Source organism: Oncorhynchus keta, chromosome 20, assembly GCF_023373465.1.
Source record: "Oncorhynchus keta strain PuntledgeMale-10-30-2019 chromosome 20, Oket_V2, whole genome shotgun sequence".
Lineage (NCBI taxonomy): Eukaryota > Metazoa > Chordata > Actinopteri > Salmoniformes > Salmonidae > Oncorhynchus > Oncorhynchus keta.
Genome location: NC_068440.1, coordinates 37,503,282 through 37,521,205, shown reverse-complemented (window position 1 = coordinate 37,521,205; position 17,924 = coordinate 37,503,282). Strand labels below are relative to the sequence as shown.

The 17,924-nt window shown below is 45.1% G+C and overlaps 1 protein-coding gene and 2 long non-coding RNA genes across 17 annotated transcripts in view; 2 read left to right on the top strand and 1 right to left on the bottom strand.

Moving 5' to 3' along the window:
• The first annotated feature begins 5,776 nt into the window (after nucleotides 1-5,776).
• The window catches only part of LOC118378347 (phosphatidylinositol-3-phosphatase SAC1-A-like), a 29,386-nt gene continuing 17,238 nt past the window's right edge, over nucleotides 5,777-17,924 (top strand). The window contains exons 1-3 of the mRNA XM_052473156.1: nucleotides 5,777-6,107; nucleotides 6,241-6,459; nucleotides 6,964-7,091. Of these exons, the coding sequence (XP_052329116.1) occupies nucleotides 5,777-6,107; nucleotides 6,241-6,459; nucleotides 6,964-7,091 (678 nt within the window). The remainder of the gene's footprint in view (nucleotides 6,108-6,240; nucleotides 6,460-6,963; nucleotides 7,092-17,924) is intronic.
• On the bottom strand, nucleotides 7,098-9,112 carry LOC127909996 (uncharacterized). 8 transcript variants are annotated; one of them, XR_008073425.1, is made up of 7 exons: nucleotides 8,653-8,774; nucleotides 8,429-8,540; nucleotides 8,145-8,312; nucleotides 8,033-8,088; nucleotides 7,866-7,977; nucleotides 7,754-7,809; nucleotides 7,098-7,697 (listed from the first exon to the last, which is right to left on the bottom strand). It is a non-coding gene; the product is annotated as an uncharacterized LOC127909996 (long non-coding RNA). The 8 variants fall into 8 exon arrangements; XR_008073418.1 differs by having other exon boundaries at nucleotides 7,098-7,809; XR_008073420.1 differs by having other exon boundaries at nucleotides 7,098-7,809; nucleotides 7,866-7,921.
• Nucleotides 10,918-12,066, top strand: LOC127909999 (uncharacterized). 8 transcript variants are annotated; one of them, XR_008073434.1, is made up of 5 exons: nucleotides 10,929-10,997; nucleotides 11,092-11,138; nucleotides 11,417-11,462; nucleotides 11,650-11,883; nucleotides 11,931-12,066. It is a non-coding gene; the product is annotated as an uncharacterized LOC127909999 (long non-coding RNA). The 8 variants fall into 8 exon arrangements; XR_008073433.1 differs by lacking the exon at nucleotides 11,417-11,462 and having other exon boundaries at nucleotides 10,918-10,997; nucleotides 11,092-11,184; XR_008073431.1 differs by having other exon boundaries at nucleotides 10,938-11,138.

Genomic DNA, 17,924 nt, shown 5'->3' with positions numbered 1-17,924 from the left:
CTGACTTGCCTAGTTAAATAAAGGTTAAAAAAAAATAAAACATAAAAGAAATGACAATTTCAGTTTTAGTAGGCAGCTAATTAGCTCGTCTCGTTGCAAAAACCTTTAGCAGCAAACAAGCCAACCAGACAACTAAGTCCTATGGATCAACAGAAGACTATAACGATTTGATTAGAGACCTGTCCTTGCATGATGTACAGTACATAGACTACAGGGTAGGCAAACAGACCTATGGTTTTATCAGCCCCAAGTTCTGCATTTTCTTGACATTTTCTCCTGTAAGCTCAATTTTTATACTCCGTCTCCGCTGTAGCTGAGTGTGATGCTTTGCACAAACTATTGGGCAACTGTGACGACCTGACCGAGTTGTCGTGTTCTCAAACGATGTAGAAGGGGCAAGTCCGTAGTTGCTGTATTAACAAAACAATGGCGCTCATAAAGTACTGCTGATGAATCAGAGATGGCGCCTGTAGCTTGTTGACAATAAGCAAGCCTATGTGCCAATACAATGAGCCATGAAAATGGTCTTAACCTATTTCATTTTTTTGGTTGTTGACTTTCGTCACAACTTCACATCAAGTCCTGCAAACAGTCAAATATATTATAATTCAACTTTTTTATAACGCTTTTCATTAGACAGAATCTCAAGGTACTTGTTAAGCAAAATAAACAATAAGTCATTTTAAAAAAGAGGCTGCATCATCATTTAGATCACGTCTGGGATTGGAGGGCATCTAGATCACGTCTGGGTTTGGAGGGCTTCTAGATCACGTCTGGGATTGGAGGGCTTCTAGATCACGTCTGGGATTGGAGGGCTTCTAGATCACGTCTGGGTTTGGAGGGCTTCTAGATCACGTCTGGGTTTGGAGGGCTTCTAGATCACGTCTGGGTTTGGAGGGCTTCTAGATCACGTCTGGGTTTGGAGGGCTTCTAGATCACGTCTGGGTTTGGAGGGCACGTCTGGGTTTGGAGGACTTCTAGATCACGTCTGGGTTTGGAGGGCTTCTAGATCACGTCTGGGTTTGGAGGGCATCTAGATCACGTCTGGGTTTGGAGGGCATCTAGATCACGTCTGGGTTTGGAGGGCATCTAGATTGGGTTTGGAGGGCTTCTAGATCACGTCTGGGTTTGGAGGGCATCTAGATCACGTCTGGGTTTGGAGGGCATCTAGATCACGTCTGGGTTTGGAGGGCATCTAGATCACTGTTTGGGGGCATTGGAGGGCTTCTAGATCACGTCTGGGTTTGGAGGGCATCTAGATCACGTCTGGGTTTGGAGGGCTTCTAGATCACGTCTGGGTTTGGAGGGCTTCTAGATCACGTCTGGGTTTGGGGCAGGGCTTCTCTAGATCACGTCTGGGTTTGGAGGGCATCTAGATCACGTCTGGGTTTGGAGGACATCTAGATCACGTCTGGGTTTGGAGGGCTTCTAGATCACGTCTGGGTTTGGAGGGCTTCTAGATCACGTCTGGGTTTGGAGGGCTTCTAGATCACGTCTGGGTTTGGAGGGCTTCTAGATCACGTCTGGGTTTGGAGGGCTTCTAGATCACGTCTGGGTTTGGAGGGCTTCTAGATCACGTCTGGGTTTGGAGGGCTTCTAGATCACGTCTGGGTTTGGAGGGCTTCTAGATCACGTCTGGGTTTGGAGGGCTTCTAGATCACGTCTGGGTTTGGAGGGCTTCTAGATCACGTCTGGGTTTGGAGGGCTTCTAGATCACGTCTGGGTTTGGAGGGCTTCTAGATCACGTCTGGGTTTGGAGGGCTTCTAGAACAAAAATCTAAACGCAACTGCTTCTTCATGAGATCACGTCTGGGTTTGGAGGGCTTCTAGATCACGTCTGGGTTTGGAGGGCTTCCAGATCAGCGTCTGGCATGATTTGGAGGGCTTCTAGATCACGTCTGGGTTTGGAGGGCTTCTAGATCACGTCTGGGTTTGGAGGGCTTCTAGATCACGTCTGGGTTTGGAGGGCTTCTAGATCACGTCTGGGTTTGGAGGGCTTCTAGATCACGTCTGGGTTTGGAGGGCTTATACACTGAACAAAAATCTAAACGCAACATGTAAAGTGTTGATCCTATGTTTCATGAGATGAAATTAAACTTGCAGAAATGTTTTATGCAGACAAAAAGCTTATTTTTTTCCTATTAAATGTTGGTCACAAATATGTTTACATCTCTGTTAGTGAGCATTTCTCGTTTGCCAAGATAATCCATCCACCTGACAGCTGTGTCATATCAAGAAGCTGATTAAACAGCATGATCATTAAGTGATTGGGAGTCCCATAGGGCGGCGCACAATTGGCCCCGTGTCGTCTGGGTTTGGCCGGGGTAGGACGTCATGGTAAATAAGAATTTGTTCTTAACGGGTGTGCCTAGTTAAATAAAGGTTATAATATATGTGTGTGTATATGTATGTGTGTATTGGGATGAAGTATTACAGTCCAATCCTTACTTCAGAAGGATCCTCCTTAACAATAAAACAGCTAGCCCACTGCCACCTCTGCATGGGTATCCTCCTCTTGGGTCACCCATTGGTGAACAACAACCCAGAGTCGGTAGGTGTAATTCAAATGAAAACACACATTATGGTGTTGTTGTAATGCCCGCAGTATGTCCTGTTGTCCCCTGACTTTCCTGTGGCATCAGAATTTGTTGACATGTTGTGACGACCATAGGCGTCTAACAATAAGGATTTAGTCAGGCAGCCGTTTTTGTCTTCACCTGAAGCTGCTCGGCCAGAGTAGTGTATAATGGCACTCTCGGGCTCCGTAGTAAAGCTTGTCCACTTGCCCGGGGCAAATCAAACGTATTGCCGGACAAGCAGATTATAGATTAAGTTGTCCCAATGGACAAAAAAATACCAAAAATTACACTGTAAAACAATTAAGCAATTCCCATCAGAATTGTACCTGTTTTTCTAAGGATGTGATGTGTTATGCCCTTACCTCCCAATCTCTGCAGAGATGTTGTTGGCCTGCTCTGACAGATCTCACAGCCCATTGGGAGTGTAATTATTGTTGGCCTGCTCTGACAGATCTCACAGCCCATTGGGAGTGTAATTATTGTTGGCCAGCTCTGACAGATCTCACAGCCCATTGGGAGTGTAATTATTGTTGGCCTGCTCTGACAGATCTCACAGCCCATTGGGAGTGTAATTATTGTTGGCCAGCTCTGACAGATCTCACAGCCCATTGGGAGTGTAATTATTGTTGGCCAGCTCTGACAGATCTCACAGCCCATTGGGAGTGTAATTATTGTTGGCCAGCTCTGACAGATCTCACAGCCCATTGGGAGTGTAATTATTGTTGGCCTGCTCTGACAGATCTCACAGCCCATTGGGAGTGTAATTATTGTTGGCCTGCTCTGACAGATCTCACAGCCCATTGGGAGTGTAATTATTGTTGGCCTGCTCTGACAGATCTCACAGCCCATTGGGAGTGTAATTATTGTTGGCCTGCTCTGACAGATCTCACAGCCCATTGGGAGTGTAATTATTGTTGGCCTGCTCTGACAGATCTCACAGCCCATTGGGAGTGTAATTATTGTTGGCCTGCTCTGACAGATCTCACAGCCCATTGGGAGTGTAATTATTGTTGGCCTGACAGATCTGACAGATCTCACAGCCCATTGGGAGTGTAATTATTGTTGGCCTGCTCTGACAGATCTCACAGAGTATAATTATTGTTGGCCTGCTCTGACAGATCTCACAGCCCATTGGGAGTGTAATTATTGTTGGCCAGCTCTTGACAGATCTCACAGCCCATTGGGAGTGTAATTATTGTTGGCCTGCCCATTGGGAGTGACAGATCCCACAGCCCATTGGGAGTGTAATTATTGTTGGCCTGCTCTGACAGATCTCACAGCCCATTGGGAGTGTAATTATTGTTGGCCTGCATTGACAGATCTCACAGCCCATTGGGAGTGTAATTATTGTTGGCCTGCATTGACAGATCTCACAGCCCATTGGGAGTATAATTACTTGCTATTGGTCCCACCATTTTCGTTATATGTATACTTTGACAATGTAAGTCATTTTAACTTGGTATGTCAATTGAATTGAGAGGGGAGAGCGTGGAAGAGGGAGAAGACACATTTGCGCAACAGGCAAAGTACTGATATAGTCTACAAGACTAACTAGATAACCATCCAACCTACACAATATGTATTGAATTGGCTAACTCGCTAGTTAACTACAGTATTCAGGTATTGGCATGTATTAATCTCATGTCCTAAAATAACTTTCCGCCCGCTCTTGTGTAGGCCATAATCGAATTTCGCTACGACCTCAATAACGTCAGATTTTTTTTTTTTTTTTAAATGTGTATGCAACCAATAAAATGTGATTTGATTGGCTGATACAGGTGTGCAGATGAAGATGCGGATGATGAATACTCCAGGGGAAAAACTGTCTCAAGCGCTCCTAATTGGCTAGGACTCTCCTCTATACTGGCCATGAAATTCTGACAACAAAATAGCCTAATTAGAATAGCCTAATTAGAATAGCCTAATTAGAATAGCCTAATTTGACAACAAAATAGCCTAATTAGAATAGCCTAATTAGAATAGCCTAATTTGACAAGTAGCCTAACTAATATGCTGTCAATATATCCCTGACTTGAGCACGGACTATTTTAACCTTACAAATAGATCACCATCTAAGTTATCTAACTCGCCCACTTTACTCATTTAATCCCTGGTTCATAGAGTAGGGTGAATTTATCTTATAAAGACATTAAAAGTATTTGGTGGTAATTGTAGTGTTGAAGGGTGGCCAACCCTCCTCCTTGGGAGGGGGAGAATGCAGGCTTTTACTCCAGCCCTGCTCTAACACACCACATTGTAAAAACAAAACAAAAAAAATCAGCTGCTCAACAGGACCTTGATAAACTGACTGTGGATCAAAAGCCTGCAGGCCCAGTAGCTCTCCAGGTGCTGACGGAACATGTGTTTTTATACCGTAGCCTATCAGTGCAGTTGATCTTACGTTGTGGGTGGTTAAGTGCATTGCTCAAGTCCACAACGGCACAGTTGTCATTTATCTACATTTTATTGTCTGCCTGCAATAAACATCAGGATTATTGTCTCATCGCTGTGATGTGCTGCATCTCAGGTGGCAGATAGCCTTTTCCCTGACTTGCTTTTCATGTCACTGGACGTTTGGCTCCGGGTCTGATGTCACTGTTTCCCTTCACAGGCACACCAGCCCAGAGAAGTCTCTGTGACATGGCTCCTGGCCATTGACACAAGATCAGCATCTGACACCATTGGAAAAGTTTTGTTAAACTTCACCCAGACTTTATAGCTTCCTGATGGAGTAACAAGTACCTGAACCTCTCTGCATTAAATGTTTCCCTCCACAGGCACACCAGCCCAGACATGAGTTCTGAGCTGGCTTGAGGCCTGTGAGCTGATGGGGCCGAGCTGGCTGTGTGTGGGTCGGTACATGAGCTGGCTGTGTGACAGGAGCTGTGTGTGTGGGTCAATGAGATGACCTGGCTAACTGGTAAGACTGGCTGCACACTGGCTGTTGTGGGTCGAAGCTGGCTGTGTGGGGTCGGTGCAGGAGCTGGGTGTGTGGGTCGGAGCTGGCTGTGTGGGTCAGGAGCTGGCTTTGTAATGGCTGGTGTGGGTCGGTGCAAAAGCAAGCTGGCTTTGTTATTGGATGAAGCTGGCTGGGTGTGGGTCGGTGCAGGTTCCCAGAGGCTTTATAGCTTCCTGATGGAGTAACTGAAGTATGTTGTGAATAATTAATGTGGTTTTAAAACCTACATCTGCATAAAATGCTGGCAAAGTTTCTGCCCACCACTCTGGAGTGCAGAAAAATATCTAGGTCTAGGTCAAGTGGGTCGGTACATGAGCTGGCTGTGTGTGGGTCGGTACATGAGCTGGCTGTGTGTGGGTCGGTGCAGGAGCTGGCTGTGTGTGGGTCGGTGCAGGAGCTGGCTGTGTGTGGGTCGGTGCAGGAGCTGGCTGTGTGTGGGTCGGTGCAGGAGCTGGCTGTGTGTGGGTCGGTGCAGGAGCTGGCTGTGTGTGGGTCGGTGCAGGAGCTGGCTGTGTGTGGGTCGGTGCAGGAGCTGGCTGTGTGTGGGTCGGTGCAGGAGCTGGCTGGCTGTGTGTGGGTCGGTGCAGGAGCTGGCTGTGTGTGGGTCGGTGCAGGAGCTGGCTGTGTGGGTCGGTGCAGCAGCTGGCTGTGTGTTAACCATTGTGATTTATAGAGTGTTTGTCCTCCACCTTGTTTCTTTAGGGAAGAAAGATGTTCCTGCAGGAGCTGGCTGGCTGTGTGGGGGTCAGCTGGCAGGACACTGGCTGTGTGGGTCAGAGCCCATCTGTGGCATCATGGGGACCATTGTGATTTATAGAGTGTTTGTCCTCCACCTTGTTTCTTTAGGGAAGAAAGATGTTCCTCCGTCAGCCAACACCAGACCCATCTGTGGCATCATGGGGACCGTCCGCTTGGTGGCAGGTAGGTCCACAGCCTGACCCAACACTGGACTGGTCCTTGTCACAGGATGTAGGCCTACCACTCGGTGCGTCCCAACAATATCTCCTTTCTCCTGAAGTGTGGAAGCGTTCACTGATTCCCGCAAATCTAAAAGCATTGTGATTGGTTTATGCACAGGCTAGAGAAGGGGTGTCAAACATACAGTCTGCGGGAGGTTTGAGTGAAAAATAGTGTATAAATGATAACAAGCATACATTCATACAGTTTATTGACTTCATTATCTCTCTCGCTAATAATCACAAGACATGAAAGCAAGACAGTCGGGGAGCATCAAAGACCCAGCAGTACTAGAGCCCGAGTGACTTTCAGATCCGTGAAGGGAATTGAACAAGGTCACACTTGGGGAGAAAGGATAGATTATTTGGACATGACGCCCATCTTGTCCTTCAGGATGTACCCCTGTAACTAACACGCGTCACTGTTTTATATGTTGTGCTGACTGACTGTGGTTTCCCCTTTTCACAGGGATGTACCTGATTGTCATTACCAAGAAGAGGAATGTGGGCAGCCTGCTGGGTCACGCTGTGTGGAAGGCAGTGGATTTTGATGTCATTTCCTACAAAAAGACTGTGCTTCACCTCACTGAGGACCAGGTAACAAACACATACACTTTTGGGATATTAAAAAAAAGTATGTGTTTTACACTAGACTACAGTTGGAAACAGAGGTGGAGACAGGCAATTGTGAGAAGAGTGGATGTGGGGTTTAAACCCAGTCTCTGGTGGGGAATGTGATGTGAGAAGAGTGGATGTGGGGTTTAAACCCAGTCTCTGGTGGGGAATGTGATGAGAGAACAGTAGGAAGAGTGGATGTGGGGTTTAAACCCAGTCTCTGGTGGGGAATGTGATGAGAGAACAGTAGGAAGAGTGGATGTGGGGTTTAAACCCAGTCTCTGGTGGGGAATGTGATGTGAGAACAGTAGGAAGAGTGGATGTGGGATTTGAACCCAGTCTGTGGCGTGGAATGTGACCAGCCGGGAGAGTTGCCACTTGACAACGGGTTAGCTACTGGGTGGGGTATTCTTAGAAGTTTTACACTCCCTATTCTAATACTCAACCCAGTCTGCTGGTTCTGGTTCAAACTCTTCCTAGTTACAGTAACTATGGTGCAGCTGACCGACAGTAGCTTTGAACTAGAGGGGACCTAGCTACAGTAACTATGGTGCAGCTAACAGACAGTAGCTTTGAACTAGAGGGGACCTAGCTACAGTAACTATGGTGCAGCTAACAGACAGTAGTGTTGAACTAGAGGGGACCTAGCTACAGTAACTATGGTGCAGCTAACAGACAGTAGCTTTGAACTAGAGGGGACCTAGCTACAGTAACTATGGTGCAGCTAACAGACAGTAGTGTTGAACTAGAGGGGACCTAGCTACAGTAACTATGGTGCAGCTAACAGACAGTAGCTTTGAACTAGAGGGGACCTAGCTACAGTAACTATGGTGCAGCTAACAGACAGTAGTGTTGAACTAGAGGGGACCTAGCTACAGTAACTATGGTGCAGCTAACAGACAGTAGTGTTGAACTAGAGGGACCTAGCTACAGTAACTATGGTGCAGCTAACAGACAGTAGCTTTGAACTAGAGGGGACCTAGCTACAGTAACTATGGTGCAGCTAACAGACAGTAGTGTTGAACTAGAGGGGACCTAGCTACAGTAACTATGGTGCAGCTAACAGACAGTAGCTTTGAACTAGAGGGGACCTAGCTACAGTAACTATGGTGCAGCTAACAGACAGTAGCTTTGAACTAGAGGGGACCTAGCTACAGTAACTATGGTGCAGCTAACAGACAGTAGCTTTGAACTAGAGGGGACCTAGCTACAGTAACTATGGTACAGCTAACAGACAGTAGTGTTGAACTAGAGGGGACCTAGCTACAGTAACTATGGTGCAGGTAACAGACAGTAGTGTTGAACTAGAACTAGGGGACCTAGCTACAGTAACTATGGTGCAGCTAACAGACAGTAGCTTTGAACTAGAGGGGACCTAGCTACAGTAACTATGGTGCAGCTAACAGACAGTAGCTTTGAACTAGAGGGGACCTAGCTACAGTAACTATGGTGCAGCTAACAGACAGTAGTGTTGAACTAGAGGGGACCTAGCTACAGTAACTATGGTACAGCTAACAGACAGTAGCTTTGAACTAGAGGGGACCTAGCTACAGTAACTATGGTGCAGCTAACAGACAGTAGCTTTGAACTAGAGGGGACCTAGCTACAGTAACTATGGTGCAGCTAACAGACAGTAGCTTTGAACTAGAGGGGACCTAGCTACAGTAGTGTCAAATCCAATGTTAGGTAAAATTCCAAGAATTCAATTCCCAATTCTATATTATCCTCAAAACTGGAAATATACCAATTATTTAAAAACAAATCCTCTAGTCAATGTTTGATACTAAGTGCTTTACTGTAACTGGGAAATGTGCAAAAGTAGTGCACTATAAAGGGATTAGGGTGCCATTTGGGACTCGGACAAACTCATTGTAACTGACCCCAGGGAGTTTAGAGATGCACCACAGTCAGAACAACAGCACGTCTGACTAAAGGTCACAGTGAATTGCCTTTTATTGTGGAAAACAGAAGTTGACACATTCTCTTTATTTGATGCGTAAAAAAGAAAGACATTTGCTTTATTAGAATTAGCGGTGACAATTTTTTTTGTTGGTCTAAATGCTTCAAGTGTTTAATACTGTTCGTGGTTCAGCGGAAATTCACTTGGTGTTAGAAACCATGTATCATTTCAAATGGCTCCCTATTTCCAATACAGTGACCAGCCCAAAGGTAGTGCACTATAAAGGGAGTAGGGAACCGTTTGGGACACACTGCTTGAATTGAATGTATTTGGCCGTCAGCCACCCAGAGAGACAACATTCATTGGCAAAAACAGGGGAATAAAGTGCTGACAAAATGCAGGGAAGCAGCTGCAGCCTCGTAGGGGGGGGGGCGAGGAGGGTCAATCTCGTTTGTCCCCCCTTTTAATACCTTGCATCCTCTCTTTCTCTCCTTGTCTTCAGAACACATTGGAGAAGACGTGAGTTTCAAGGTGTAATGTCTCGAGTACAGTGAAAGGCCTTAATCGCAAACTCAAAGCACAATAATGCAATAATTAATAACAATGTATTACTAGAAAAAAAATAACATGAGGAATAAGAAATATGAACTCTCCAAAGAAAGCATACTATATATAGGATATATTTAAAAAGTCAGTTTCAATATCATATTTACATATGCAGGGATACTGGAGTGATGGAGGTAATAATAATATATGCCATTTAGCAGACGCTTTTATCCAAAGCGACTTACAGTCATGTGTGCATACATTCTACGTATGGGTGGTCCCGGGAATCGAACCCACTACCCTGGCGTTACAAGCGCCATGCTCTACCAACTGAGCTACATATGTATAGAGGGAAGGAGACAGGGATACTGGAGTGATGGAGGTAGATATGTATAGAGGGAAGGAGACAGGGATACTGGAGTGATGGAGGTAGATATGTATAGGGGAAGGGGACAGGGATACTGGAGTGATGGAGGTAGATATGTATAGGGGGAAGGGGACGGGGATACTGGAGTGATGGAGGTAGATATGTATAGGGGTAAGGGGACAGGGACACTGGAGTGATGGAGGTAGATATGTATAGGGATATGGGGATGGGGATACTGGAGTGATGGAGGTAGATATGTATAGGGGGAAGGGGACAGGGATACTGGAGTGATGGAGGTAGATATGTATAGGGGTAAGGGGACACTGGGGATACTGGAGTGATGGAGGTAGATATGTATAGGGGAAGGGGACGGGGACACTGGAGTGATGGAGGTAGCTATGTATAGAGGGAAGGAGACAGGGATACTGGAGTGATGGAGGGGGAAGGAGACACTAGATATGTATAGGGGAAGGAAGGGGATACTGGAGTGATGGAGGTAGATATGTATAGGGGGAAGGGGACGGGGATACTGGAGTGATGGAGGTAGATATGTATAAGGGGACGGGGATACTGGAGTGATGGAGGTAGATATGTATAGGGGGACGGGGATACTGGAGTGATGGAGGTAGATATGTATAGGGGGACGGGGATACTGGAGTGATGGAGGTAGATATGTATAGGGGGACGGGGATACTGGAGTGATGGAGGTAGATATGTATAGGGGGACGGGGATACTGGAGTGATGGAGGTAGATATGTATAGGGGGAAGGGGATACTGGAGTGATGGAGGTAGATATGTATAGGGGGACGGGGATACTGGAGTGATGGAGGTAGATATGTATAGGGGGAAGAGGACGGGGATACTGGAGTGATGGAGGTAGATATGTATAGGGGGGGACGGGGAAGGAGATGGAGGGGATACTGGAGTGATGGAGGTAGATATGTATAGGGGGAAGGAGACAGGGACACTGGAGAGATGGAGGTAGATATGTATAGGGGAAGGAGACGGGGACACTGGAGTGATGGAGGTAGATATGTATAGGGGGAAGGAGACAGGGACACTGGAGTGATGGAGGTAGATATGTATAGGGGGAAGGAGACAGGGATACTGGAGTGATGGAGGTAGATATGTATAGGGGGAAGGAGACGGGGACACTGGAGTGATGGAGGTAGATATGTATAGGGGGAAGGAGACAGGGACACTGGAGTGATGGAGGTAGATATGTATAGGGGGAAGGAGACAGGGACACTGGAGTATTGAGGTAGATATGTATAGGGGGAAGGAGACGGGGATACTGGAGTATTGAGGTAGATATGTATAGGGGGAGGGGGACGGGGATACTGGAGTATTGAGGTAGATATGTATAGGGGTAAGGGACAGGGATACTGGAGTGATGGAGGTAGATATGTATAGGGGGAAGGAGACAGGGATACTGGAGTGATGGAGGTAGATATGTATAGGGGGAAGGGGACGGGGATACTGGAGTGATGGAGGTAGATATGTATAGGGGGAAGGAGACAGGGATACTGGAGTATGGAGGTAGATATGTATAGGGGGAAGGAGACAGGGATACTGGAGTATGGAGGTAGATATGTATAGGGGGAAGGAGACGGGGACACTGGAGTGATGGAGGTAGATATGTATAGGGGGAAGGAGACAGGGACACTGGAGTGATGGAGGTAGATATGTATAGGGGGAAGGAGACAGGGATACTGGAGTGATGGAGGTAGATATGTATAGGGGGAAGGGGACGGGGATACTGGAGTGATGGAGGTAGATATGTATAGGGGGAAGGAGACAGGGACACTGGAGTGATGGAGGTAGATATGTATAGGGGGAAGGAGACAGGGACACTGGAGTGATGGAGGTAGATATGTATAGGGGGAAGGAGACAGGGACACTGGAGTGATGGAGGTAGATATGTATAGGGGGAAGGAGACAGGGACACTGGAGTATTGAGGTAGATATGTATAGGGGGAAGGAGACAGGGACACTGGAGTGATGGAGGTAGATATGTATAGGGGGAAGGGGACGGGGATACTGGAGTGATGGAGGTAGATATGTATAGGGGGAAGGGGACGGGGATACTGGAGTGATGGAGGTAGATATGTATAGGGGGAAGGAGACGGGGACACTGGAGTGATGGAGGTAGATATGTATAGGGGGAAGGGGACGGGGACACTGGAGTGATGGAGGTAGATATGTATAGGGGGAAGGGGGGGACACTGGAGTGATGGAGGTAGATATGTATAGGGGAAGGGGACGGGGACACTGGAGTATTGAGGTAGATGCAGTGCTTTCGGAAAGTATTCAGAACCCTTATTCTACATTTTACGTTACAGCATTATTCTAAAAAATGATTTCAATTTTTTTCCTCAATGTACACACAATAGCCCATAATGACAAAGCAACTTTATTTATAATTGTTTTAAATGTCACGAACCGGCTCAAAGCCCGTAACAAAAGGGAGACAACGTGGAGATATATATTTATTAACTAAAGCAACTAAGGAAAATATACAATGGTGTGTGTAATCAGTGAGTATTTTGCATGAATGTGATAATGCAGGGTGTTGAAAGATGCTGTCGCAAACAACCCAAAAACCACCAAGAAACACAACAAAATCCATAAAGGTGTCTGCATGGAGAGAGTCTCCTCCATGAATGGGGAAGTGGTGTATTTATCCTGGGAGACACCGGGCCCAGGTGTGTCTGCATGGAGAGAGTCTCCTCCATGAATGGGGAAGTGGTGTATTTATCCTGGGAGACACCAGGCCCAGGTGTGTCTGCATGGAGAGAGTCTCCTCCATGAATGGGGAAGTGGTGTATTTATCCTGGGAGACACCAGGCCCAGGTGTGTCTGCATGGAGAGAGTCTCCTCCATGAATGGGGAAGTGGTGTATTTATCCTGGGACACACCGAGCCCAGGTGTTTCCCATGTAGCTGACGACCCTCCAAACTCCGCCCACCAGCATCCTAATAAGGAAATAACAGAGAAAATACGGCAGACAAAGTGGGAGGGTCGTCACATAAATGACATTTACTTTCAGACCCTTTACTCAGTACTTTGTTGAGACCTCTTTGACAGCGATTACAGCATCGAGTCTTCTTTGGTATAACACTACAAGCTTGGCACACCTGTATTTAGGGAGTTTCTCCCATTCTTCTCTGTAGATCCGCTCAAGCTCTGTCAAGTTGGATGGGGAGTGACTGCACAGCTATTTTCTGGTCTCTCCAGAGATGATCAATTGGGTTCAAGTCCGACCTCTGGCTGTGCCACTCAAGGGCATTCAGACACTGCATTGTCTTGGCTGTGTGCTTAGGGTCGTTGTCCTGTTGGAAGGTGAACCTTCGCCCCAGTCTGAGGTCCTGAGCACTCTGGAGCAGGTTTACATCAAGGATCTGTCTGTACATTGTTCTGTTAATCTTTCTCTCGATCCTGGCTAGTCTCCCAGTCCCTGCTGCTGAAAAACATCCTCACAGCATGATGCTTCCACCACCATGCTTCACCGTAGGGATGGCATTCAGGCCAAATAGTTCAATCTTGGTTTCATCAGACCAGAGAATCTTGTTTCTCATTGTCTGAGAGTCATTTAGGTGTCTTTTGACAAACTCCAAGTGGGCTGTCTTGTGCCTTATACTGAGGGGCTTTCGTCTGGCCACTCTACCATAAAGGCCTGATTGATGGAGTGCTGCAGAGATGGTTGTCCTTCTGGAAGGTTCTCCCATTCCACCTGATTGGCCATCAGGTTCTTGGTCACCTCTCTGACCAAGGCCCTTCTCCCCCGATTGCTCAGTTTAGCTGGGCGGCCAGCTCTAGGAAGTAGATGTCGACCGATTAATCGGAATGGCAGATTTAATTGGGGACGATTTCAAGTTTTCATAACAATCGGAAATCTGTATTTTTGGGTGCCGATTTTGCAGAATTTTTAAAAATGTTTTTTTTTATACCTTTATTTAACTAGGTAAGTCAGTTAAGAACACATTCTTATTCTGAATGACTGCCTAGGAACGGTGGGTTAACTGCCTTGTTCAGGGGCAGAACGATAGATTTTCACCTTGTCAGCTCGGGGGATCCAATCTTGCAACCTTACAGGTAACTAGTCCAACGCTCCAACCACCAGCCTCTCATTGCACTCCATGAGAAGCCTGCCTGTTACGCGAATGCAGTGGAAGCCAAGGTAAGTTGCTAGCTAGCATTAAACTTATCTTACAAAATCAATCAATCATAATCACTAGTTATAACTACACATGGTTGTTGATATTACTCGTTTATTTAGCGTGTCCTGCGTTGCATATAATCGATGCAACACTGGGGGATGATTTAACAAAAGCGTATTTGCGAAAAAAGCACAATTGTTGGACAACTGTACCTAACTATAAACACCAAAGCCTTTCTTAAAATCAATACCCAGAAGTATATCTTTTTAAACCTGCATATTTAGCTAAAAGAAATCCAGGTTAGCAGGCAATATTAACCAGGTGAAATTGTGTCACTTCTCTTGCGATCATTGCACGCAGAGTCATGGTATATGCAACAGTTTGGGTAGCCTGGCTCAGTGCGAACTAATTTGCCAGAATTGTACATAATTATGACACATTGAATGTTGTGCAATGTAACAAGAATATTTAGACTTAGGGATGCCACCCGTTACATAAAATACCGAACGGTTCCGTATTTCACTGAAATAATAAACGTTTTGTTTTCGAAATTATAGATTCCGGATTTGACCATATAAATGACCTAAGGCTCGTATTTCTGTGTGTTATAATTAAGTCTATGATTTGATAGAGCAGTCTGAGCGATGGTAGGCAGCAACAGGCTCGTAAGCGTTCATTCAAACAGCACTTTCGTGCGTTTTGCCAGCAGCTCTTCGCAAGCACAGCGCTGTTTATGACTTCAAGCCTATCAGCCTCATGGCTGGTGTAACCGATGTGAAATGGCTAGCTAGTTAGCTGGGTGTGCGCTAATAGCGTTTCAAACGTCACTCGCTCTGAGACTTGGAGTAGTTGTTCCCCTTGCTCTGCAAGGACCGCGGCGGCTGTTGATGTGTTCCTGGTTCGAGCCCAGGTAGGTGCGAGGAGAGGGATGGAAGCTATACTGTTACACTGGCAATACTCTAGTTCCTATAAGAACATCCAATAGTCAAAGGTTAATGAAATACAGATGGTATAGAGAGAAATAGTCCTATAAATACTATATTAACTACAACCTAAAACCTCTTACCTTGGAATATTGAAGTCTCATGTTGAAAGGAACCACCAACTTTCATATGTTCTGAGCAAGGAACTCAAACGTTAGCTTTTTTACATGGCACATATTGCACTTTTACTTCTCAAAACACTTTGTTTTTGCATTATTTAAACCAAATTGAACATGTTTCCTTATTTGAGACTAAATTTATTTTTATTTATGTATTATATTAAGTTAAAATAAGTGTTCATTCAGTACTGTTGTAATTGTCATTATTACATATAAATAAAATTAAAAATCGGTTGATTTAATCGGTATCGGCTGTTTTGGTCCTCCAATAGTCGGTATCGGTGTTGAAAAATCATAATCGGTCGACCTCGACTAGGAAGTGTCTTGGTGGTTCCAAACTTCTTCCATTTATGAATGATGGAGGCCATTCTGTTCTTGGGGACCTAAAAATGCAACCTAAATGTGTTGGTACCTTTACCCAGATCTGTGCCTTGACATAATCCTGTCTCAAAGCTCTTACAGACCATTTCTTTGACCTCATGGCTTGGTTTTTGCTCTGACATGCACTGTCAACTGTGTGACCTTATTGACAGGTTGTGTGCCTTTCCAAATAATTTCCAATCAATTTAATTTACCACAGGTGGATTCCAATCAAGTTGTAGGTACATCTCAAGGATGATCAATGGAAACAGGATGCACTTGAATACTAATGTAAGGTATTTCTGTTTTTAAGTTTGAATACATTTTGTAACAATTGAGGCCTTTCTCCGCTTTGTCATTATACATGATCATCTGATCATTTATCACTCCAGTGTTAATCTGCAAAACTGTAATTATTTGCCTACCTCCTCATGCCTTTTTCACACAATGTATATACTCTCTTTTTTTCTACTGTGTTATTGACTTGTTAATTGTTTACTCCATGTGTAACTCTGTTGTCTGTTCACACTGCTATTCTTTATCTTGGCCAGGTCGCAGTTGCAAATGAGAACTTGTTCTCAACTAGCCTACCTGGTTAAATAAAGGTGAAATAAAACATTAAAATAAAATAGGGTATTGTGTGTAGATTGAGGAAATGAATTATTTGAATCCATTTTTGGTCTGTAACATAACAAAATGTGGACAAGGTCCAAGGGTTTGAATACTTTCCCGAATGCACTGTATCTATAAGGGTAAGTTGTCTCGGCAACAGGATATCAGATGGTCAGTATAAATGGTATCTGCATATTATGTGTGAGTGAGAAAGTGGAGTTTGTGTGTAGGGCTGTGTGAATGTGCATAGAGACGGTGCTGAAATGAGAGCGGAGGAACCTTGAACCTTAACCTCCAATACTGTTGAGAAAGAGACGAGCAGAGAGACACATTGAGAATTGCGCACTTCAGGAGTAAAGAGAGATTGTGGAAATAGCCGTAGAGTCATTCATGTCTGTCTTGTCTCTGGCTGTATTCCAAACACTTAAGACACACCCTATCCCCTCAGCCCTCAAATTAAGTGGACACTTCTGATGACGTCTGAGTATACACTTGCAGGGCAAGGGAGGAAGGGATGATTTTATTTTTTACGTGGACCGCCCTTGGCAGGAAGTTAGTCACTCGTTCATCCCGTGATGATTGCGTTTTCAGACACCGGTAGCTTGTGGTTTTATATACGTGTTTTCAGACACCGGTAGCTTGTGGTGGCTTTAAATGCGCTACAGTCAATTATGAGTGTATGTCAACTTATGTTAACTATATAATTATTACGACTGTGTATGCCTACTGTGTGATAGCTAGACAATTAATTAGCTAGCTAATGTTAGCCTGCCTAGCTGGAACTTCTGAAGGACAATGTTGTATTTGTACAATTTCCAAAAGATAATCAAACTATAACATATATATTTACTTTTTTTTTTTACATAGTAGTAACATTTCTAACTTATTTGCATTCCTTTTATTTACACTTGTATGTTGACTTCTCCATGTTGAGATTTTACGTTTCGGCTGACTTAGTGGATGTATAGTCATTGTGAATTGAATTATGGGTAATTTCAGGCCTCGTAGTGAACATAATTGTACACTAACTAACTCTATCAAAAACGAGATATTGAGGGGCGTTTCAAAGTTCCCTTGTTTGGACCTATGTCCAAGATGGTGACGGGGATTCCCCCGAGGGCAAGTGGACGAGGGCGTAAGGCGAGGGCAAGTGGACGAGGTTGTTTTTAAGTGTTTGAAATGCAGATTTTCTCTCTCTCTCTCGCTCTTTCAATTTGCTTTATTGGCATGACTCATCAATGTACATATTGCCAAAGCTTACGTTGGATATTTACAATATGAAAATAATAAGAATCAAAATTGTCAACGGGACATCAGTAACAACAATAACTAAGGGTCAAAATAACCAGACATTTAACAATAACAATAAGCATACAGTAGAGGACATGCTGCCATTTGGGATGAAGGGATCATTGGCAGTTGTGCACCCCGACCTCTATATGCAGTGAACTCTGGGAGAGAGGTGCAGTGGACAAGGTTTAGAATGAAACACATCGACTCAGAGGGCTATTGTGATATGTAAGAGATGATTTCATCCATTTTTTTTTTTTTAAACCACTGGAGTCGCGGCTGAAAAACGACTTCAGAACATCTGTTGCTGTCAATCTGATTCAGATGTATTTCATTTTGGGCTTCTGAGTGGCGTTAGCGGTCTAAGGCACTGCATCTCAATGCTGGTGGCGTCACTATAGACCCTGGTTCGATTCCAGGCTGTATCGCAACCGGCCGTGATTGGGAGTCCCATAGGGTGGTGCGCAATTGGCCCAG